The sequence below is a fragment of the Myxocyprinus asiaticus genome, chromosome 16, assembly GCF_019703515.2.
Source record: "Myxocyprinus asiaticus isolate MX2 ecotype Aquarium Trade chromosome 16, UBuf_Myxa_2, whole genome shotgun sequence".
NCBI classification, from domain to species: domain Eukaryota; kingdom Metazoa; phylum Chordata; class Actinopteri; order Cypriniformes; family Catostomidae; genus Myxocyprinus; species Myxocyprinus asiaticus.
The window spans coordinates 1435496-1461546 of record NC_059359.1 but is presented as its reverse complement, the minus strand read 5'-3'; the positions used below and the strand labels follow the sequence as shown (position 1 = coordinate 1461546).

The window sequence follows — 26051 nt, the reverse complement described above, 5'->3', positions numbered from 1 at the left end:
TTTAGACAAAGGACTAACCACACCTTTTTTTTTACCATTTAGGTGCTTATCTGCATTACTGCAACACTGTGAGTGCTCTCAGATCAATCTTGTGATTTTAAGTAACAATATCGAGATTGTAAAAAAGATCGCGATTAATTTTGTTTGTTGTTTGTTTTGCAAACGAATGAATCATAGCACAAAAAAAGGTTCTACTAGGACATCACAGGAACTTATAATGGTTCTCCTATTGCATGTAAAACACTTTTTGGAATCTTTATTCTGAAGATTTATGAAGGCAATGACACTCGCTCAGGACATAATACACTTTTAAAGTGGATGGATAAAATGATGAATAAAACAACTGGAACAAATCTACTACGTTCAAGAGAATTCATAATTCCCATGTGTTATCTGTAAAGCTGCTTATATCAGCAGCTTCAGCAGGTCTTGCATACACTGTCAACGAAAGAACATTTATGGAGATCAAACAAAATCTTCAGATGTGTTTGCTCAAGAAGAACCACACATCTCCTCTCATCTTCCTCAAACAAACATATTCCCGTCCGGTTTTCCTCCTGCTGTCTTCAGTAACACTCTTAGAGTAATCTCCAACGAATTCCGCTGCACAGCCACAGAGGTCGACGTTACACCTATCACCCGTCAGCACATCTGATGACATGCTGTTTTACACATAAAGACGTACCGACACTCAGAGTCCATTTCATTACCATCTCTGGAGGAGCTGAGAGGGGAATCTGATGAATCTCGTGAGGCCGCTGTAACCCATCTGTAATGCTGTACCGCACCGGCCTGGTACCATCAGTGGGTTTGTGGAACGACACACAAGGGAACGTTCTGCTGAACTGCGAATGGATTCCTGCAGTGTTCGGTGCCAGTTAACTCGAGAACGTGTATGTGCATTCGCTGGATCAGCCTGACGAATAGTGTTTTTTTAGCGTGATCCGAGCTAAATGAAGCACAATTTAGGGTACCGATGTTGTCAGATATTACTGCTGGTAATCTTGACCAACCGTTTTGGAGATTTCAGTCTTTCCCCCATTTTAGTAAATAGGAGCTGTACTTTCATGTCGCTTGTATCCATAGAAAATATCCAAGATAGTCGCCGATTGGACTGACTTGCATTGAAAGGGACTTTTGCCACCAGTTAATGCCTCAATTAAGATTAATAAATAAATACAACTATTTAAAGCTCAATGTTGGGTTAGGTTATACAACGGTACAATATAATGTACACACTTGACCTTTAATATACAATCAATTTTTTCATTACATTTTCAGCTAAATTATCTATATTGCGATATACTACGGAAGCCCTGAACTGCACTTTGAAAAAAAATAAAAGTTTCACTAGGTGACATTGTTTTTATGATGTCTTAATGCCTTCCTGAGCCTATGTCCTACAAATATTTTTTTTCTCACTATCAAAAAAATAAAATAAACAAAAAATATTCTAAAAAAAAAAAAATAAAACTTTACACATTTTATTTCTCTCATTTTATTTTTTTTTTTTGATAGAGAAAAAAAAAAGTTTTTTTTAGAAAAAAGTATTGTTATTTTTTTTTTCCACAGTGCAGTTCAGGGCTTTCGTAATATTCACATTTCTGTGCTATAAAATGTATCATACCGTGACCTCACACCACCCAAAAGAAGCTCAAATCTCATCTCATCGAACAAAGCAACTGTCCACTTTCCCTACATATGATTAAATGTTATTACGGAGATTCATGTTGCAGCACACTTGTGTCGTGCAGGAGGGGCTGTCGAGACCCTCCGGTGACAGATCGGCTCCTAATGACCCCGCCGAGGATGCTGGCAGGGCCCCAGGCGAAGAGAGAGACCATATGCTGCCGACCGCCGATCCAAATGACTCTTCAGCAGCTGCCCGATGCTGCGGCGCCACCAAAAATACACACAGAGCTCAATCCGTGTGTGAGTGTGGCATGAGATTCTCGCTTGAAACGCTCTGGCCCTAATTGAGTGGAAGCAACATCGTCCCACAGGTATCCGATGAGCAATCTGTTGGTCGTCTGTCTGTCTGTCTTACTCGTTTGTTCTCAATTTTTCTACCTTTTTGTTGTGATTGTTGTTGGCCTTCTGGCCACTGCAAATATCTCTCCTCATCCCTCTTTCTCTGATTGTTCCTCTCTATTCTAGCAATAAAACAGGGGCTTCTCTCTCAAAACCCTGCCATTTTCAGATGGAAACAGATCCCTCTGGCTATACCTAGACATTATATACAGTGGTGGCCAAAAATATTGGCACCCTTGGTAAATATGAGCAAAGGAGGATGTGAAAAAAATCTGCATTGTTTATCCTTTTGATCTTTCATTAAAAAAAATTCACAAAAATCTAACCTTTTAATTGAAGTAAAACAATTGAAAGAGAGGTAATATCTCATTATTAAATACATATTTTTTTCCCCAAAACACGTTGGCCACAATTATTGGCAACCCTAGAAATTCTTATGAGTAAAATATATCTGAAGTATATTCCCATTCATATTTTAAAATGTTTTAGTGCACCTGGGTGACTAGGAACATGAAATTGTTCAGCCATGATTTCCTGTTTCACAGGGGTATAAATATGAGGAAACACACAAGCCAAATTCCCTTAATCATCAATCACAGTGGGTTAGACTAAAGAATATAGTTCTGATGTGCAGCAAAAGGTTGTTGAGCTTCACAAAATGGGAAGTGGCTATAAGAAAATAGCCACAGCATTGAAAATGGCCATTTCAACCATCAGGGCAATAATTAACAAGTTCCAATCAACTGGAGATGTTAAGAATCGTGGATAAATCTCCAATGATCACAGCTGGAGAATTGCAGAAATTAAATGGGTCTTGGGGTCAGAAAGTCTCCAAAAATATATCAGACATCACCTACATCACCACAAGTTGTTTCAGAGGGTTTCAAGAAAAAAGCCTCTGCTCTCATCCAACAACAAACTCAAGCGTCTTCAGTTTGCCAGACACTACTGGAACTTCAAATGGGACTGGGTTCTATGGTCAGATGAATAAAACAAAAAAAAGAGCTTTTTGGCAGCAAACACCAGAGATGGGTTTGGCACACACAGAGATGAAGAAGTACCCAATGCCCACGGTTAAATGTGGTGCTGGATCTTAAATGTAGTGGGGCTGTTTTTATGCCAGAGGTCCTGGACATCTTGTTCGGATACATGGCATCATGGACTCTATCATATACCAACAGATAAAAAATCTAAACCTGATTGCCTCTTCCAGAAAGCTTAAAATGGGCCCTGGTTGGATCTTCCAGCAGGACAATGATCCAAAACAAACATCAAAATCAACATAAAAATGGTTCACTGACCACAAAATCAAGGTTCTGCCATGACCATCCCAGTCCCCTGACCTGAACCCTTATAGAAACCTGTGTGGTGAACTGAAGAGGAGAGTCCACCAGCATGGACCTCCGAATTTGAAGGATCTGGAGAGATTCTGTATGGACGAATGGTCTCAGATCACTTGCCAGGTGTTCTCCAACCTCATTATGCATTATAAGAGAAGTCTCAGAGCTGTTATCTTGGCAAATGGAGGGTGCACAATGTATTGAATAAAAGGGTTCCAATAATTACGGCCAATGCGTTTTGGAGAAAAATATTTATTTAATAATGAGATATTTCCCCTGTTTCAATTGTTTTACTTCATTTAAAGTTTAGATTTTTTAGATTTTTTTTTAATGATAGGTCAAAAGGATAAACAATGCAGATTTATTTTCACAGCCTTCTTTGCTCATATTTACCAAGGGTGCCAATATGTTTGGACACAACTGTATGTGCATATGACGTGTGTGTATGTGTTTGCATACGTTTCTAACCTAGCCATATTCCACAGACAAATCTGCTAAGCAAAGTCGCCAGAACCCAAATATGTTAAAACCTCCTTTCACCGAATTCCTTATAGGGTTCATTAATAAAACTAACCAATGATTTAATTTTATGTTACGTATTCTGAGAGAGGTGTGGTTTAAGCTTGTTTGTACTGTATGAACCATATGGCAAAAAGTTATGAAATTTGGCACAGTTTTTAGACAGTATCAGAAAAGTCCCCTCACCAAATTTGGGGTCTCTATTGCAAACCTTCTTGTGTAACCAGAAGTTCAAATATTAATGTTTTAGCTCTTAACTTTTGAACCGAATAGCTTAGAAACAAAATTGAATGGCACACAAAGAGTTCAGTGTTCCAAACAGCTACAGATTTCATCGAATCTTTCCCAAAATTGGGTCATACAGTCTTAAGACCATGTCAGACAAAAGTTATTATAATCTTTCTGATATACCAATCCGTTTACATGTAATGCATTAATGAACTTGATGGCGAGGACTAGGGGTTAAGCAGTTCCCTAATAAACGAACCGAATGGTTTGCTATCCGCAAGTACATGTGCTGATCTTAGGTCTACAGACATGAGTTTTAAATGTTAATGCAGGTATCAGTGTGTTCTTAGACGTTGGCTGCATATTCCAAAAAGTGTTGAAATTTCTCGAAATGTAATTTTTTATTATTATTTTTTTTTGTCTAAAGAGAGTGTGGGGCTCATTGAAAAATAAATATTGGCATTCAGATTTATTTTACCGGATCACAGTGTTAACAAAATTGGTTATCGGACTCAAATAGTAAAGTTGTGACCCCTGAATCGTGATACAAACTGAACTTTGAGACCTTTTAAGTGTTCCACCCCTAGATAGAACACAGACAGACGAGTTCTTCATAACGTTTTGACATATCGAAACAAGAATTTGTTGATGCTATTGGCATCATGTCCTGAGGATTTATCAGCAGTTTGGTGACCGCGCCACCTTCCAAGTAAAAATGTCAAAAAATGACCAAAAATCATTATAACTTTTGAAATAATTTGGCCTAAAATCAATTATCATGTCCCCTCACCTTCAGGTCAAAAGTTGTAAAGTTATAAATTACGATAAATGCACACACTACCTTTAATGTCCTTTATCAAAATACACCACCGGGTGTGCTATGACCAAACACCCATATATTTACTGTACAACTAATATATACATATATATATATATATATATATATATAAAACTAATCCTAAACATGAGCAACAGTAACAGTGATGACTGACTTAACATAAACTACTAATTAGCTATAACTGAAAACAACACAAGTCTCTGTTTAAACCTCCTGTTTTGTTCGGTCATTTGTGACCCATTTTAGAGTCAAGGACAGAGAACTAACCATACTGTAAAGCCCTTGGATTCTAGATAACAATGAATAAATACAAGTTTTTGTTTATATTTATGTAGTGTCATGATGTTTTGGCTAATTACAAGGGCATTGCTAGGGCATTAGGGATGGGACGGTATGGTTCGATATACGATATGAGGTACACGATTCAATATAATCTCAGTATATAATAACACTTAAATTACAAAGTATTACAAAAAATGTTTTATTCTCAAAAAAAAAAAAATGTTTGAGCAAAATGCACATTATAATTACTCATCAAAATAAAGTTAAGACATTATTCAATGAAAGTGGAGTCGCATCATCTTTGATGGACACACATTACACGGAGGAAACGATCCGTTTTAATCTCAAGCACTTTTCATCAAAACAAGGCGATTTTCCAGGTGTTCCAGTACTTACATTTCTAAATGCTAAATTCAAGCACTTTAAGGACCTCGTGTGAACTCTGTTAACCAGCAGTAGTGTTAAAATCAAGAGATAGAGAGATTATGATGCTTGATGGTTTATTTAATTTATGATCACATGAACAGAAAACAATGTTGCAAATTTTGAAATATCAAGTTATGCCACGATACGGTTTGCCGTATTTTTGGTTCGTGATGTATCGAAATTCGATATATCGTCCCATCCCTATTGGGCATTACTAAATGATTGCTAGATGGTTGCTTACTAGCCCGAGTCAAAAGAGACCATCCGCAAGTCTCTATGACATCCCGATCTCTTGATATGTGTGGGGACTTTTTCAATGCAAGTCTATGGGATTTTTCACTTATTTGTCTGCCAGCTGGACATTTATATTCTGAAATAAAAATGCTTTTGAATAAAAACCGAAATCTGTATTTTTTTCAAACTGATACAATTTTTAGGTATTCTGATTATCATCTGTTTTTCCTCAAAATGAACGGTTTCCTGAATATGTACTATAACAGAATATTTACTGTAATCAGTTTATTTTCAATTACAGGTCAGCAGCTCTTCACACTGTCTCGTTCAGAGTCATTGACAACAGTGTGTCTCTCACTAATCGCTCTTCAGGAGGGTGTTTTGGTGCCTGTGTCGCCTCTCTTTACCTCCTGCTCCAGACTCACAACAGGCCTGTTTGCTCTCGATTGCCAAGTGCTAAAGGAGCCTCTGGAAAGCAGTCAATATAGAGGCCTTCATGAAAGAGCTGGCCATATGGTGCTTCAACAAACGAGGGGTTCAAGACAAACACACAAACACACACGTAGACACACAAGGAATGTCGAAAGTACCGGCTGTTTGGAAATCAAGTTGATACTAAAATAAAATAAAAAAATAATGTAATTATGTCAGTAGTTCTATGATATTGATTGTATCAAGTACCAAATTAATTCTGCATCCATCTGCTGACAATGCACATCCAATCAGGTTGAGATTAAAAAGTACAGTGTTTCATAACATACTATTATGAACATTACACTCATCTCCAGGACAAACACAAACCAAACCTGACAAAATAGATTTTTTAATTGTAAAAAAGGTTGGTGTTGGTCTGTAGTAATAATTAGCTTTATTTGAAAACAACAATCAATTGGACGCCCCTATTTCAGATCTGTTAATGTGAGTACTGTATGAATTACATTACTTTGCTGTTTACTCATTACACTTAAATATAACTAGCCAAGGCTTTACAGAATCTTCCCGAAACAAGGTAAAAAAAACAGCTACGATGCAAAAATTATTTTCTTTATGAGTCTCATTTACCAGTAAAAATATCAGAAAAAGATAGATTTACTTGAGAAGCAACATTGCATAATATATTAGAAATGTTTTTACAAAAAAGATTTTACTTCTATTTAATTCTATTTTTTATTACTGATTTGTTTGTTTGTTTGTTATTTTAAATGCAATGCCATCTTTTATGGCTATTTACATGGTAAAATCCAGGTTAAAATATAATAATAATAGGTAACCTACATAACATGTTTAAAATAATAATAATAATAATAATAATAGCATAAAATAAAATATAATTAAATAAACAATACAAAAAATAATAAAAAGAATTATGACTTAAAATAAAATAAAATAAAAAAACAAAATAAAATAATAATCAAATTAAATTAACAATAAAATAATAACAAAATAAAACATTTAAATAAACAATAAAATATTATAATAAAAATAGACAAAATAAAAAATGTAAATAATAAAATAAAATTACAATAAAATAAAATAACATAAAATAACAAAATTACATTAAATAAACAATAAAAAATTTAAAAATTATGACAAAATAAAATAACAATAACAAAATTAAAAATTAAATAAACAATAAAAAATAAAAAAATTATGACAAAATAAAAAACAAAATAAAATAATAATCAAATTAAATTAACAATAAAATAATAACATAAAATAACAAAATAAAACATTTAAATAAACAATAAAATATAATAAAAAATGACAAAATACTAAAAATAAAAATACTATAAAATAAAAAACTAAATTAAATAAAATAATAAAATAAAATTAACAATAAAATAAAATAATAACATAAAATAACAAAATTAAAAATTAAATAAACAATAAAATAAAAAATAGTGATGCATGTAAAATAAAAAAAAATGAAAAATGAAAAATTAAACAATAAAATAAAAATTGTTCTTAAATAAAATAAATAATTATTTAAAATAAAATAAAATAAATAAAATTAAATTAAATACAATAATGAAATATAATTATAATAAAATAAAAATTATACAAACTCAAACTGATTCTGGACTGGCTTTTTTCAAACCTTTTCAAGGGTGTCAGTAATATAAAAATGCTTTCTCAGATGGCTAAAAATACCACAGTCCAATAAAATGTTTCACAGACAGCGAGCTGATATTTTTATTGAAAAACATCACATAAATGATGAATTGATGCTGCATGTGAAAGTATTGTTAGAGTGACAGCGTTCCCGTGCGAAACAGTGGAGTACAGGAAATTACTTACCAAAGTCGGCAAGTTTGAGTTCGCCCGTGTCGCCGATGAGCAGGTTTTGTGGTTTCAGGTCGCGGTGGAGGATGTATCGTTGATGGATGTAAGACAGACCCCTTAGCAACTGGAACAGGAAAAGCTGCGGAAACAAATGAATCAAATATCAAGAAACATCACGTTCACTGACTGTGATTTGTCTGTGAAACCTTTTGTGCAATTAATGAAACTAATTTCTTCGCTGCAGTCTATTTAACGTCAAGTAAAATCTAAATGAAATGAACTGTGATTGGTCACTTTACATGGCAGTCAGGCGTAAGTGGGTGGTTCTTGGCCAGAATAAGCTGTAGTTTTAACATTATATTAAAACACAAAATAAATTTTCATCTAAAACACACACATGAATTGATTTATAATTTTAAACTCAGATCACCAGGATCCATCATTTCACATTTGTCAATTGCAGTGAACAAGGATGATATTTATTCCATTCTCCCATTTATAAACCAATATATATTCTACTTTTATGTAGCATCCATTAAGAGAGTTTAATATCATCTCGCTCTATCCTGCAACATCAGTATTGAATCTATCAGCTGTTACACCCTCGGTTTGATGTATTGATAAAACAGCACAGAATATCAGCATCTGATCTCCTCAAATCAATCAAGAGAAGAGAGGGATCAATACACAAAACACCTTCGCTCTGCCTCCTCTCGGAGGAATATTTCATCCAAAAATAGAGAAATAAAATAAATAAATAAAGACTGAATTTTCATATATGGGTGAACTATTCCTTTAATGCTTTGCATCAGTCTGAAAAAGAGCAAGTGTGGCATGTTTTTCTCCCTTGAAGAAATTCAGATGCCCTCGCTGTCGACCGCAAACGATCAAAGTCTCGGCCAATTAGGTGAAGCACGAAAGCGAATTGGCTCTGTCTGGCATCTGGAGTCACTGGGGTCAAACGTGAGTTATTTTTCAGTATGGTGCCACTATCACTGTGAAATTAGCAGGGGGTCGTGTGTTAACTCACGTATAGCAAAACACATTTATCAAGACCGTCCTTCCTCGTTAAGAGTAATCTTCAAAACCGTGCAAGTCTGCGGTTCTTTTGTGTGTCCACATAATACATCAAATGCACAGCGAGAGGAGCATTCTTGAATTAAATATTTATGATTATTCACAACTATTTTGAAGATGAAATTATAAGTTGTGAGTATTATGAATTTTCTCCCCAATTTGGAATGCCCAATTCCCACTACTTAGTAGGTCCTCATGTTGGCGCGGTTACTCGCCTCAATCCGGGTGGTGGAGGACAAGTCTCAGTTGCCTCCGCTTCCGAGACCGTCAATCCGCTCATCACGTGACTCGTTGTGCATGACACCGCGGAGACTCACAGCATGTGGAGGCTCATGCTACTCTCCACGATCCACACACAACTTACCACACGCCCCATTGAGAGCGAGAACCACTAATCACGACCACGAGGAGGTTACCCCATGTGACTCTACCCTCCCTAGCAACCGAGCCAATTTGGTTGCTTAGGAAACCTGGCTGGATTCACTCAGCACGCCCTGGATTCAAACTCATGACTCCAGGGGTGATAGTCAGTGTCAATACTCGCTGAGCTACCCAGGCCCCATAGCATTGTGATAATTGTAATAGTTACCTAAAGAGCATGTCATTGGACTAACTCATAATCCTTCCTCGTCTTGTGACTCGCAAGTATGTGAGCGTTAAGACAGCGGTGAGTATAGTGAATTTTAGTTGCAAAAACGGTGTTCAATTCATTTCTGTGAATCCGTTCAAACTGTTTTCATGAATCGATTTAAAATTCATTTAAAAAGCAATAAAAAAAAAAAGATTTATTTGTTTGCGTCAACATTGTAAAATGTTCATGGAAGTCTCCGTGTTGCATCATTTATATATTTGTATTATATATATATATATATAGAGAGAGAGAGAGAGAGAGAGAGAGAGAGATTGTGAACGCATAATATGCGCGTTCCGCGAGACGCGCACACTTGGATTGGCGGCTTTTCTTTCATCTATTCTTCAAAATATCATCAAGGGTGTTTCTTTGTGTCTAACGGCATTTCTTGTCGTATATCACGGAGGGATGTCCGTCAGTGTGCATTAAATAACCGCATTAGTGGGTGCTATTTTCATACCCTGATCATGATATATCGAACCGTGACGTGTATCGCAATACATATCATGAGTAAAATTCTAGTTTAATAATCAAGGCATGTTTTCCACAATGTTTTTCTCTAAATGAACACGGGAAAGAATTATATTTAACCATTTCCATTTCTATGCACCAATATAACATAACATATATGTTATAAACAGCAATATATGTCATGTGTCATCATAATTCAGTAGCCTATACAGCCTCAGAAATGGTTCTTGAACAAGAAGTTTCTCTTCTGTTCTTGTCTACTCTTTAGCCTGCATTTGCATGTTGCAAAATTATCATTATGATAATAATAATAGCCTATGGTGTTATATGTTATATTGTTATATTCTATATATATATATATATATATATGCATTCACCTGCCACTGTGGATGGTGAGAGAAAAAATAATTTCATACCTTGATCACAATATGATTCAGTTCCTATTCATTTGGGTATATTTCAGTTATAATGTCCAATTTGCTTATGTACAGAATTAAAGAAATTATTACTTATACAAGGGACTTTCTAAATGGAAATATTCATTTTACAAATGTTATTTTATCATTAGTTTTTCATAATTTTCATCGCATTATAGCTTTTTAAAAATATACAAAGTCCATGTATTCCATCGCTAAATATGATGTCTTGAAATTGCATATACATATATATTAGGGTTGTCGATTTAAAGCATTAATTCAGTGCGATTAATTATATAAAAAAATAACGCGTTAAAAAAAAATGACGCAATTAATCATGTTCCCGGAGCGTAATAAGGAATATTCCTGAGCAATTCAAGCTTGAAGTACCACCTGTTTTCTACAGGGGGCAGTAAGCGAAACTCCAGCTGTATAGGCAATGAGCAGCTTATACAAAGAGCAAACCAACCTTTCAGCATACAACACAACACGAGGACGTATTCTTGCATTCTAAATACAGCTTGATGGAACACAAATCCGAATTTAGAGATCTCAAGGCGTTTTTCTAAGTATTACACTTCGTTTAACTTGACACAGCGACCTTGACAATGACTACCACCCCTGGAGTCGTGAGTTCGAATACAGGGTGTGCTGAGTGACTCCAGCCAGGTCTCCTAAACAACCAAATTGGCCCGGTTGCTAGGGGGGTAGAGTCACATGGGGTAACCTCCTCATGGTTGCGATTAGTGGTTCTCGCTCTCAATGGGGCGTGTGGTAAGTTGTGCGTGGATCGCGGAGAGTAGCATGAGCCTCCACATGCTGTGAGTCTCTGCGGTGTCTCCGTGGTGACGAGTCACGTGATCAGGTGCGCGGATTGAGGTGAGTAACCGCACCACCATGAGGACCTAGTAAGTAGTGGGAATTGGGCATTCCAAATTGGGAGAAAAGGGGATACATTTTTATTTATTTTTAATCTTGACACAGCGACCTAAAAATGTTATGTTTATGACTCAACGCAACCAAAGTGAGACGCTCCAAAAGCATTCGTCTGACACAGGTGTACATTGATAGATCCTTAAACAAGCCCTCATAATCAATCTCGGACTGACTGACTAATTCAATTGTAAAATGGATCGCTGTGAACTGTAGGGCAGTGATTGGCTCATGTTCAGTAATATGCAAATAAACAATATATTGGATTCTAAAGCCACTTTTTGTATCGTCTTATCAATGCTTAACTCATCTGCCACAATAATGTAATGCATTTTAATCATCCGAATACTATTTTCTATTATATATATATATTTATAAAAACCAGCCCATCTGGCACCAACAATCATGCCATGGTCCAAACCACTGAGATCACATTTTTCCCCATTCTGATGGTTGATGTGAACATTAACTGAAGCTCCTGACCCTTATCTGCATGATTTGATGCACTGCACAGCTGCCACACGATTGGCTGATTAGATAATGGCATGGATGATTGTTGGTGTCAGATGGGCTTGTTTGAGTATTTCTGGGATTTTCACACACAACAGTCTCTAGAATTTACTCAGAATGGTGCCAAAAACAAAAAACATCCAGTGAGCGGCAGTTCTGTGGACGGAAACACCTTGTTGATGAGAGAGGTCAACAGAGAATGGCCAGACTGGTTTGAACTGACAAAGTCTACAGTAACTCAGATAACCACTCTGTACAAATATAAATATTTATAGGGGGCCTGGGTAGCTCAGTGGTAAAAGACACTGGCTACAACCCCTGGAGTTCACTAGTTCACTAGTTCAAATCCAGGGCGTGCCGAGTGACTCCAGCCAGGTCTCCTAAGCAACCAAATTGGCTGGTTGCTAGGGAGGGTAGAGTCACATGGGGTAACCTCCTCGCGGTCACTATAATGTGGTTTGTTCTTGGTGGGGCATGTGGTGAATTGAGCACGGCTGCAGCGTCGGATGGCGTGATGCCTCCACACGCGCTACGTCTCCGTGGTAACGCGCTCAACAAGCCACGTGATAAGATGCACGGGTTGACGGTCTGAGACACGGAGGCAGCTGGGATTCGTCCTCCGCCACCCGGACTGAGGCGAGTCACTACGCCATCACGAGGACTTAAAAGTGCACTGGGAATTGGGCATTCCAGTTTGGGTAAAAAAGGAGGAAAAATCCCCCCCCCCCCCCCCCCAAATGTTATATATATATATATATTTATTTCATCATTATATACTGAATTAGTTATTTTAGGGGCTTTCTCAGCAAATATTTATAAATGCGATTAATTGTGATTAATTCGATTAATTAATCGGCACACCAGGTAATTAATTCGATTTAAAAAAAATATCGATTGACAGCCTTAATATGTATATGTATATATATTGTAACGTTGTTTACATGTTTAATGTGTAGTATTTACAATATTGATATGTAGAAAAACGGCCCATTATGACCAATTTGAAACCATCGGCATATCGGTAATAAGCATAAAAATGCTGATATAAAAAAAAACAATGGTTGATTTATAATTAATAATTAACACACTTTGTAAAAATGTAAATGCACAATCTAGAAACAATAATAGCCACAATATGTAGAAGGGCTGGCACTCTTAAGAACTTAACATTTTATTTTTATTCTTTCTCGTTCTCACGTTAATGCAGAAAAACGTCATAAATGGACGTGACAGTTGTGGAAGCGGCACTTACCTATAGATCACATGATGAGAAAAATCATCTAAAACATTTTGAAACCAGCGGACTTTGACTTCTGATATATCGACATGATGTCCATTAATGCTGCACGATTGATTGAATTAAGATTGAAATCACAATATGGCCTTGCGTGATTACTAAACCATAAAAGGCTTTGTTTTAAGCTGCAAGTGCACAAATGTTTTAGAAGTACAAAATAACCTTTTTTTCATGTCAATCATCATGTTTTCATATTTAGCCATTTTTTAAAAATCTTTTTATCTTGTTTTTATCTTTTACTGTGGCTTTATTTATTTATTTGGCCAGCAGATCAATAGAAATTATTTATTGTTAGAACAGTGAAATGGCTTTTGTACCTCTTTGTACATTTTTAAGCATTCCTACAGTAAGTAAAACAGTGATCTGATGACCAAATAAGGTACACGTAAGTTGCAAAATATTGTTATCAAGCTATAGGTTTTTTTTTTTAATCGGTATCGTAACGGCCAAAAATGTTCACATCGGTGATAATTAAGAAAAACTGCCCATCTGGAGCGAGAGAGAGAGAGAGAGAGACTCTGAACATACACAAAGACTGTCCAATTAAGAGCAAAACTGCCTGTAGTCAGACAGACAAGGTGAGAGATACACGTGAAATAATCCTCGTGAAAAAGATAAAGGCACATGAAGAGACAGAGGCAGATAAGCAGGACAAAACAAAGGTCGGGTTTGAGTTGGGAAGGGCAGGACATCCGAGGGCGTAATCTGCAATAGCGATAAAAAAGTCAATACAAGTCTGACGCTCTCCCTGGAATATTGATAAACCCTCCAGTCTGACAGATTTCACCACTTAGAGATATGCATTTCCTAAAGGAATTGGCAAGTTCACACAGGAAATGTTTTTGGCCTCCGTCTGCACAATTTTTTTATTCTTGTTCTATCTGCGTAAGACGGACATCTTTGACGGTTATAAGCTGTGCTAAGCGACACAATCACAGCCAATCAGAACACATACTCTATGATATTTTGGACTAATGAGAGCTCACAGTCTGTCAGTCCTGTTGCTTGTCACTTGTCGCATCTGGATAGGACATAATCTTGGACTAACATGCATGAGATAAAACTAAAATTATTCACAAAACGTTTGAATGGACGTTAAGCAGTTTACCCTGAATTCATATAAAACTCCATTCTGCACACATTCGAGGCCGGATACAATTAAATTAGAAAACAGAGACACTGCCGGAGGCTACACCCATGTTATGAGCATTAATACTACATGCCATCCAAGGGCATCCAACACTGCAATAGACATTAAATTCCTGGGAAAATCATAATGATCGTATCGCTCTGAGAATGAGCGTAATTTATCATATGTATAGCGATATGACTGATAATCCATTTTAAGCCCTCATTAATAATTCAACTCATTTTGGTTTTTGATTATAAACCCAAACTATCTTATTAAAGCTTTGCTAAGGCAAGCATCATGAGTTTTATTGATTTGAAGAAACCCCTAACCCAAAATGCTAAACAATGGCATGCAACTCATCCTATTACTTTATTAAGAGATTCAAAATCTGCAAGTACATGACAACTCTGAAAATTCCACTTCCTGTGCATTTATTTTATAGACAAAATCAAACAAATGTTGCCTGTGAATTTATCTCAGAAAGTCACTCACATCAGCACTCATTAAAGAGCCAGACTGAAATACAGTGTCTGATTTACAGCAAAACAAAACACTAAAGAAATCAGATTTTTAAGTCAATGACCTATTTATTCCACATACTTGCATCAATGATGTGACACTCAGGTTTTTTATCTTTTAAATTATTAAAAAACATTCAAAATGCAATTTTCACCAGTGACTTGAATACTCCTCTACTATGATGAATGTTTTTTGCAGTAATTCCAAGTAATTTCAATATTATTCTGGGGCTTAAATTAAAAAATGTCATCGTGGTGTTACCCTATACAGACAGTACAAAAAATCAGTCTCGGTAAAAGCCGAAATTCCAAAAAAAAAAAAATTTAAAAAAAATTTGCAGAATAATCTTTTATTATTATGTCTTCAAAAAAATAAACAGTGAAACAATTGTATTTTAAAATAATAATAATATTTGAAAAACGTGTCCACCAAATTAAAGTCATGTGACAAAAAAAACAAAACAAAAAAGAGAGGAAGCTTCGTGAAGTTAAAACTATATACTGTATATTTTGTCATATCATTAAACATCAATATTTTGACGTTTTGTTCAGGTCATTCTGTGTATGCTTGAGAAAACGCTTTGATATTCTTGACACAAATTCATGATATAAAAAAAAAACAAACTTTGAAATATATTTGTGAAAACTTTAAAATTAATGATTACATTGTGTACACAAGAGGTGCAAGGAAAGTATGCACATGATATTTTTAAAGTCATTAAATCATTTATTTTTAGCATTTTTAGAAAATGCTATAAATGTTTTTCAACCAACCCAAAGATGACATTTTTATTAAATGAATTTCACACGTATGTTTTAAACTAGATTTGAACCCTTTTAGCTCTGAAGGCGTTTTCAAAGATTTCAGTGGCATACCCAAAATTAAAGGCTTATAACTTGACAACAAAAACGATAATTTTGGTATCATTTTAAAGCAAACTTTTCATTTTTTTTTTTTTTTTTATTATTATTATTATATAGATTATGATAAATTGAGACTCTCAGCCTAAGAAACATAAAAATAATAAAATAAATAATTTTTTTTCTCCTTATTTTCCACATTTGACATTATATACTGTGTCAACGGGTGTAAATAAGGTGGCTCTGAAAAACTGCTTTTGTTTTGTTCCCAATCATGTCAACTGCAACTGAGAGAAATGTTGTGTTGATACGACAAAACAATCAAAAGTTATAGCGTTACAAAAATAATTTATCACAGTTCCAAAAATGTCTCCATGTCTCCAAAAACGTCTCCAAACAAATAAAACATAATAATGTACATAAGAACTAATTACACATGCAAACACACAATGACTAAAGGTTTGCATAACATGCAGACATGATTTTAGTAATGAGATTTCACAGAATAAGTTTCATTCTGTGTCATTTGAGTCATCATTGAGTCTGTGTCATGTATTTGGCGCCATCTCCTGGTGGTCATATGTAACATTGTGCTTCATGTGGATTATCTAATGATCTATGCATCTGATTATCTTGTGTTTGGACTCATTTGAAAGATAATCACCTCCTCTATGTAATGGAATGTGATATTTTATGTTCGCAGCTTATAAGCAACAATATTTTACATGTATCATGTACTGTATGTCAAAGACATATACTTAGCTATTACTCGCTATATTTTTGGCTGGTTGTATTCTACTCTTTGAGAGCTTTCCAACAACATATGACACATGGATATTTGATCAGTTTGATGTTTTGACCGATTACAATATTTACCATGCGAAATTATTAATAAATTATCAAAACGGAACACTTCTGATTTATCTGCAAATTTCAAAGTGCTTGTTCAGTTTTGGTCATAATGTCTACATGCATAGTAACGTAGAGCTTCTAATCTTTCAAACGATACCTATATTGTGTCGGTCAAGACTAGTTAATAATATTTTTTTTTTTTCTCAGTGGGCCAATCAGAGCTTAAAGATCATTATCACCTCAGGCAACATTATTTGTCAATGATCCACTTACTAAATAACAGCAAATTCTGTTTATTGTTCCTGTTGTCTAATGTTGGACACAATAAAGAGCTGTAGTCAGTTTCAAGTCTCGATGTCAAGCCTCCATCACACATACTTTCCATTCTAAACTGTATTTTTCTATCAATCAAAGCAAAAAAGCTCAAACATGGCTCATCAGAACAGAATTTAGAGTCTTGTTTTATAGCAGTCATTAAATGGTTGCAATCAAGGGCTAACTGGGGTAGAATCCAACGTAAAGGAGATATTTAGTCTTTGCTTTTTCAAAGACTGAGAATCACAGAGGTGAAGTGTGCAATTTCTGCGACACCAAACAGATTTCCATCAAACAGGTAGCCCCGCCCCGTATTCATGCTATTGGCCAAGCCAGTGTTCACATGCCCCGCCCATTTAAGCTGTTTAAACACGTCGCGATTCTGTTTTATGCTGCTAGTGATGCAAAAATGACACTTTACTAGAGACGTGTCCTTGGCTGTTAAATGAAGCAAGTATTCACTCATATCTGCTGGAAAATCAGTTTACAGTTTCTGTTTCTTGTGATTCATCCGATATTCTAGTATTTCTTTCAATTATGTCAATGTTAAATTCATGAGCTATAACTTTAACTCTACCATTAGTTCCTTGCATTGTTTGATCAAATTAAAATGTAAATTAAAATGTAAAAAATAAAAATAATAACAATAATATCAACAATGTTAATAATAGTAACCACTCTCTCTTTCTTCACCTTAAAGGAATATCCGGAATATAGTTAAGCTCAATCGACAGCATTTGTGGCATAATGTTGATTACCACAAAAAACTTATTTCGACTCATCCCTCCTTTTCTTTACTTACAATGGAAGTTAATGGGGCTTGCATAGAACACTGTCGCCATCTACTGGCTATTACTGTCATAACATGATTTTCAAGTCATGTTATTTTTATTTTTTTACCATATCGCAGCAATATGCCCCCAATGCATGACACACTCTCATATTTTCTTCATGTTTCAACTTCTAGAAGGTTTTTACTGTTTTGAAGTTAAATAAACGTACTTATTTGCATATGCAAATGAATAGTAAAATCAAGAAATGTTTATGTAAATAAGATAAAATCCCAAAAGAAGTGCATAGTTTAATTGTTTTTACCTCAGAGGAGAAGAAATATTATACTTTCTTTTTTAAAAAAAATTTTTTTTTAAAGTTACACCTGTACTGTGTCCGGTCAAAAATGACCGTAAAAAGTAAGCTGCCCTACTTAATCAGAATAGGAGGGTTAAACCTGCAAAAAAAAGGGTCTCTTGCGCTCCCTGGTGGTGATTTCGCAAACAAGTCTTGAATTTAGAGTACTCCTGTCTGCCACTGGTCTGAAAACAGACAGCCCCGCCCCAAACTCACACTTTTGTTTGAGCCAATTAACAGTATTTGTTTGAGCCAATTAACAGTATTCAGAGATGACAGCTTTGATCACGAAAACACTTTCATTGTGTTCAAATTATCTGTAGAATTGCATATACTGCAAAAACACAGTGGCTGCGTCAAAGCACATCAACTACATAAGGAGTATCTTGCACCTGATGCACTCCTCTCTCAACTGATGTTATTAATCAACTCATGTAACCAGTCGAATTAAAGCAGCCTGATTTGTTGAGCGAATCAATGATACAAGCAAATCTCACATAACAAGGATTGAAAAAAATCAGGTTATTTCTAGAGTAAGTGCAGCATATGCGCGGCAGTCTGCTGTTGGACTGCGGCCCAGAAAGGGGTCTGGAGAGGGACGTCTGCTCCCCATCTCTTTGCTGCTTGACCAGTAATTACATTAGCCACTAGCGCCCTGAGCATTCCCTTTAAAATGGTAATTTCATCCAAACCTGCAGCAGAGAGCGTAATGGCTTTTATTAGCTAGATTGGTGAATGTAGACCTGAGTGAACAGCCAGCGAGCATGAATCAGGTTGCGGTAATGAACACAATTAAAACGGTAACCATTGTGTGGCGTTTACTCGTTAGTAGGGGAGCTAATTTCCACTTATTATCCGTGTTGGATCTCATGAGTTGATGCTTGAGGAGATAGCGTGTCTATTGTTTTAAGATGAGTGCTCAAGAAGACGCAGCGCAACGGATTGAACAGAACGCAATCGTCTCGAGACACATTTTTAAAAGTTGAAGTTCTGAGGGGGCTTGGGTAGCTTAGCATGTATTGACGCTGACTATCACCCCTGGAGTCGTGAGTTGGAATCCAGGGCGTGATGAGTGACTCCAGCTAGGTCTCCTAAGCAACCAAATTGGCCCGGTTGCTAGGGAGGGTAGAGTCACACGGGGTAACCTCCTCATGGTCGCTATAATGTGGTTCTCGCTCTCGGTGGGGTGCGTGGTGAGTTGTGCGTGGATTCTGCGGAGAATAGTGTGAAGCCTCCACTCGCGCTACGTCTCCGCGGTAACGCGCTCAACAAGCCACGTGATAAGATGCGCGGATTGACGGTCTCAGACGTGGAGGCACCTGAGATTCGTCCTCCGCCACCCGGATTGAGGCGACGTGATGCAATGGTGAAAGACGTACAGCACAGACACAAAAACGCATCGAGTGTGAACGGGTCCTAAAACTCCTCGTCCACCAATATGATGCTAGTGTTGGTCAGGGATCTGCAAACCTCTCTCAGTAATGTGGCAATTGACTATGTTACTACATACATGGTGCATTCGCAGTCTTTTTTTTTTTTTTTTTTACAATGTCTTACGAGTTTTGATCCCCAAAGTGTTTTAACACCATTCAGCAACACAAATCTGAAGTTATTCAAATATAAAATGAATACAAGAGCCTCTTTGCAACGAGACATACATAGGAATTGGATTGCCATCAAATGAATGTGCGTTACTAAATTTTGTACGATTTCTCTACAAACAAGACAAAGTAAATTATGTAATTTTGCTTCAAGTAAATATATCTTGTTTTAAGAATGTTAAGATGATTTTTTTTAATTGCAGCATAAACACACTCAGTGATATTAACTCTGGCGCAATGCATTAGCGCACCATTATTTAATATCACCGTGGATGAGATTGAGACACCAGCGCTTTGGAGGAGGGAAGATTGTCAGTGAATAGCGATAATCTTATAAATTAAATAAAGACATAATTTTTATTATTGAGTGAACTATTCCTTTAACACCAGTTATCTTTGAAGGACTTTTATCAGTGTAAATCCAAGCATAATTAGATATATATGCCATAAAATTGTTCACTTAAAGGAAAAGTTTACCCAAAAAGGAAAATTCTTTAATAATTCCAAACCTGTATGACTTACTTTCTTCCATGGAACCCAAAAGGAGATGTTAGGCAGAATGATAGTCTCAGTCACCGTTTATTTTCATTGAATGGATTTTTATTTATTTTTTTGCAATGAATGTGAATATTCATTCACTCAATGCTATTTTTATTGAATATTCAATACTCTCCCTTCCGGGATGGCTACAAATCCCTCCCCCGCCCACTATTTGGCAAATCGGACCACTCTTCCATTCTTCCCCGCTTACAGGCCGAAACTGAAACAGGAAGCACCCACCCTCAGAACGATCCAGTGCTGGTCGGACCAATCAGACTCTACGCTACAAGACTGTTTTGATCACACGGACTGGGAGATGTTCCGGTCCGCCTCTGATGACGACATCGAGCTTTACGCTGATAGCGTAATGTGTTTCATCAGAAAGCGCGTAGAGGACGTCGTTCCGACCAGAACAACTCGGATCTATCCAAACCAGAAACCATGGATTAATAGCGATGTTCGCTCTGGGCTTAAACAGCTCGCTGTGCAGCTGGATCCTGGACTTCCTGTCAAGCAGACGCCAGGTGGTTTGAATGGGCAGCAACATCTCCTCTTCACTGACCCTCAACACTGGAGCCCCACAGAGCTGTGTTCTCAGCCCACTCCTGTATTCCCTGTACACACATGACTGTGTGGCAACACATAGCTCCAATGCCATCATTAAGTTTGCTGATGACACGACGGTGGTAGGTCTGATCACTGACAATGATGAAACAGCCTACAGAGAGGATCCTGGTGTCAGGAGCACAACCTCTCCCTCAACGTCAGTAAGACAAAGAAGCTTGTGGTGGACTTCAGAAGAAAAGAAAGAGAACACAGCCCCATCACCATCAATGGAGCACCAGTGGAGAGAGTCAGCAGCTTCAAGTTCCTGGGTGTCCACATCACTGAGGAACTCACATGGTCCATCCGCACTGAAGTCGTTGTGAAGAAGGCTCATCAGCGCCTCTTCTTCCTGAGACGGTTGAGGAAGTTTGGAATGAACCGCCACATCCTCACACAGTTCTACACCTGCACTGTAGAGAGCATCCTGACTGGCTGCATCTCCGCCTGGTACGGCAATAGCACCACCCTCAACCGCAAAGCACTGCAAAGGGTGGTGCGAACTGCCAGACACATCATCGGAGGTGAGCTTCCCTCCCTCCAGGAAATATATACAAGGCGGTGTGTGAAAAAAGCTCGGAGGATCATCAGAGACTCCAGCCACCCGAGCCATGGGCTGTTCTCACTGCTACCATCAGTCAGGCGGTATCGCAGCATCAGGACACGCACCAGCCGACTCCATGACAGCTTCTTCCCCCAAGCAATCAGACTTCTGAACTCTTGATCTCCCACGATCAAAATACATCAGCACTGCACTTTATTACTCTTATATCTCACACCGGACTGTCATAAATTATATTATTATTATATTATATTCTCTCTTAACAACTGACTATCAACCGATAGCCTGAATGTCAATACAGTACAATACTGTACATTCTATATTTACTACTAATATATACTTTTTTTATTGAATAATGTGTATCTATATTGTGTGTATTGTATACTGTACAGTGTATGTTATTATTTGTATATTGTGTTGTGTGTAATTATGTGTATATTAGACTTTAAATTGTGCTGTGTTAATTTGATGTTTATTGTAAATTGGTATATGTCTCATCACTGTCACGACTGCTGTGTTGATCGGAACTGCACCCAAGAATTTCACACACCATTGCACTTGTGTATATGGCTGTGTGACAATAAAGTGATTTGATTTGATTTTGAATGGTGACTGAGACTGTCATTCTGCCTAACACCTTCTTTTGTGTTCATATGGCTTTGGAAAGACATGAGGGTGAGTAAATAATGACTCAAATCAATGGCCTGTCCTTATTAACACATGTCTCTACAGACATGGGTGTCACTTGTTTTAAAAAAAAAGTGTGTGTGGGGGGGGGGGGTACTGTGACTTTACACAGTCTGTATTAAATTTGACTGTGATTTTCTAAAACCTCTGCATCATTAACAATCAAAATTTTGCTGATAATCCTGTTGTATGCAATGTAGTACATGTCTACTTCCACCTAGTGTTTCCATGCATTTCTTGAAGTAGAACTATTTTTTTTATTCAAAAGTGTCCACCTTCGTATTGCAAAGCACTCGTCCTTCTGATGTGAAATCTTTGCTGATTTTGATACAGTAAAAGTGACAATAACGATTATATTGTTACTGATATTATATAATAAGTATTTGCTGAATACAACCAACTTGTGCTTGGTTAAAATTTTGTACATTATTTTATTGAAAAAGCACACAGAAATAAGCTTTTGAGGTATATCTATCATTCACCATTACATTACATTCATGCCCACCACAAAACATATATAAATATATAAAAATCAAATATAAAAAAATAAATATCTTAAAAAATAAATAAATAAATATATATATATATATATATATATATATATATTTATTTCCGATTATAATTTAATATTAATTAAAGAAAAATAATCTTTTATATATATATTACACATACATATATATAAATAAAAGATTATTATTATTTTTATTAATATTAAATTATAATCGTAAATATATATATATATATATATATATATATATATATATATATATATATATATATATATATATATATATATATATTTTTTTTTTTTTTTTTTTTTATGGAGCTGTTTTCTGAACCATTAAACAAAAACAGCTCCATTAAAAATAAATAAATAAAATAAATTAAAAAAATTATTTCCGATTATAATTTAATATTTCAGGTTTTAGGTTACATGCAGATAATGTCAAATTACTGGTTTTATAAATACAATTAATATGTCAAATATTTATTTGCTAACTTTTTTACTTTGATAAACGAAGATTGCATCTGTACAGTGGATGTACATCATGAGCGGGGACACATCTGTTTAGCATTTTGCTTACGATTTCCCTGGAAAGCAGTGCAAGCTGCGGAACGGTGGAGCGAGTACAGTGTGCATCTGCATACACGAGAGAACCTCGCCGCCTGCGGTCACTCAACACAACTGATAACAGTCGCAACGAGCGCTCATTATAACATTAAAAATAACAAACTTCAGTGCCGCATCGCCACTTATTATAACACACATTAATGAAATACAAACTCGTGCTCGAGAACTGGAGATTTTTCTTCTGCATTAGACACTTACCTGATGAAAGCGGTTTCAAAAAGTGGTGGGGACAAAATTGGCAAAAGCAAAAAGTGGTAGGGACATGTCCCACCCGTCAATGTGCAAATGTGTCTAAATAACTATTCTGATGGCAGGTTGGTTGTTGAACTGCTGTGATCGAGTATTTTTAGAGGTTGTGAAAATCTGTGTGAAACGCTGGTTTTCAGGGAATGAACGAGCGCTCAATAACATGACATTGTTAGATGATGTGACAAAATTACAACCTTCTGAAAATGGATCCGTGTGAATGAAGCAAAACAACTCCGTGATGGCAGGTCAGACTGACATTTCTCATGATTTCTCTACTCATTTGAAACTCAATGAGGACCAAACAGGATAAACACTTTTTGACTATTAATGTAAATCCACAGTGACATACATGTGATGAATTACAAAAGCAACATCCATTCCTCATACCTCGTCTGTTACCTGACCTCATTCACTCCATCACTGCTTTCTGTAAGTCTCACAGCAGCTTTCTATGTGGTCATTACTAGTTTTGGCCTAGTTTGTTTCACACTCTTATTGGAAGTTTTACCACATATTGAACAGAATCGAATGTGATTCCTGTAAACCTCCCGTGCCTCCTATTGGCTGTACAAACAGATAGCCCCGCCCCAAACTCATGCCATTGGTCAAGCTCTCAAACAAACAAAAGAATGTTTTGATAGCGCCACAGTAGCTACGTTTCAGTCCAAATTACTTATTTAATTAACGTGAAAAATCAGAAGTTTTCAAGAGTTTCCATCTCATGAGTTCAAGAGACCAAAATCGTCACTTCTGAGGAAACTGGCGTGAAATAGAAATGAAAATGGAAGTTGAAGACACTGTTGCTATTTTATAAAATGCAATGAATTACTTGAGACAAAACCCTCTGGCGAAGCTCATGTTTGCTAGCATTCTGCGGCAGATGCTTTTTGTTTTTTGCACCATTCAGAGTAAATTCTAGAGACTGTTATACATGATCAGCAGTTACAGAAATACTCAGATCAGCCCATCTGGCACCAACAATCATGCCACGGTTATTAAATATTTTCCCCATTCTGATGGTTGATGTGAACTTTAACTGAAGCAGTGTATATATATATATATATATATATATATATATATATATATATATATATATATACACACACACACACACACACACACACACACACACACACACACACACACTGATGAGCCAAAACATTATGACCACCTGCCTAATATGCTGTTGGTCCTCTGTGTGCCACCAAAACAGCACCGACCCGCCAAGGCATGGACTCTACAAGACCCCTGAAGGTGTCCTGTGGTATCAGGCACCAAGACATTAGCAGCAGATTCTTCAAGTCAGAATCAGAATGAGCTTTATTGCCAAGTGTTCTCACGTGCACAAGGAATTGTTGATCGGACTTGTTGGTCCAGCACATCCCATAGATGCTCAATTGGTATTGGGGAAATTAGGTATGGGGAATTTGGAGGCCAGGGCAACACCTTGAACTCTTCATCATGTTCCTCAAACCATTCCCGAACAAAGTGTGCAGTGTGGCAGGGCGCATTATCCTGCTGAAATAGGTCACTGCCATCAGGGAACACCATTGCCATGAAGGGGTGTACCTGGTCTGTAACTCTGTTAAGGTTGGTTGCATGTGTCAAACTGACGTCCACATGAATGGACGGGGCTTCCCAGCAGAACGTTGCCCAGAGCATCACACTCCCTCCACCGGCTTGTCATCTTCCCAGAGTGCATCCTGGTGCCATCACTTCCCCAGGTAAACGCCGCACAAGTACATGGCCAAGTACGTTTCCTGTTAAAGAAAACGGGACTCATCGGACCAGGTGACCTTCTTCCACTGCTCCAAGGTCAAGTTCTGATGCTCACGTGCCCATTGTAGGCACTTTTGACGGTGGAAAGGGGGTCATCATGGGCACTCTGTATGGTCTTCGGCTACACAGCCCCATACTCATGTGTTGTGACATCATTAACATTTTCTGTGACTTGTGCCACAGTAGACCTTCTGTCGGTCTGGACCAGACAGGATAGCCTTCGTTGGCCTCGCGCATCGATGAGACAACAGCCTGTCGCCGATTTGTGGTTTGTCCCTCCTCGGACCACTGCTGACCGGGAGCATCCCACAAGCCTTGCCATTTTACATTTATGCATTTGGCAGACACTTTTATCCAAAGCGACTTACAGTGCCCTTATTACAGGGACAATCCCCCTGGAGCAACCTGGAGTTAAGTGCTCAAGTGCACAATGGTGGTGACTGTGGAGATTGAACCGACAACCTTTTGCTTACCAGATCAGTGCTTTAGTCCACTATACCACCACCACTCCATTTTAGAGATGCTCTGACCTAGTCGTCTGGCTATAACAATTTGGGTCTTGTCAAAATCGCTCAG

General features: G+C 36.9%; 1 protein-coding gene across 4 annotated transcripts in view; it reads right to left on the bottom strand.

Moving 5' to 3' along the window:
* LOC127453655 (cyclin-dependent kinase 14-like) overlaps window positions 1-26051 on the bottom strand; it is a 334552-nt gene that overhangs the window by 201434 nt on the left and 107067 nt on the right. For all 4 annotated transcript variants that reach the window (XR_007899434.1, XR_007899433.1, XM_051720217.1 and 1 more), the window contains one exon: window positions 8197-8320. Coding sequence is in view for 2 of the 4 variants with exons in the window: in XM_051720217.1 (XP_051576177.1) it covers window positions 8197-8320 (124 nt within the window). In the remaining 2 variants the exon portion in view is untranslated. The remainder of the gene's footprint in view (window positions 1-8196; window positions 8321-26051) is intronic.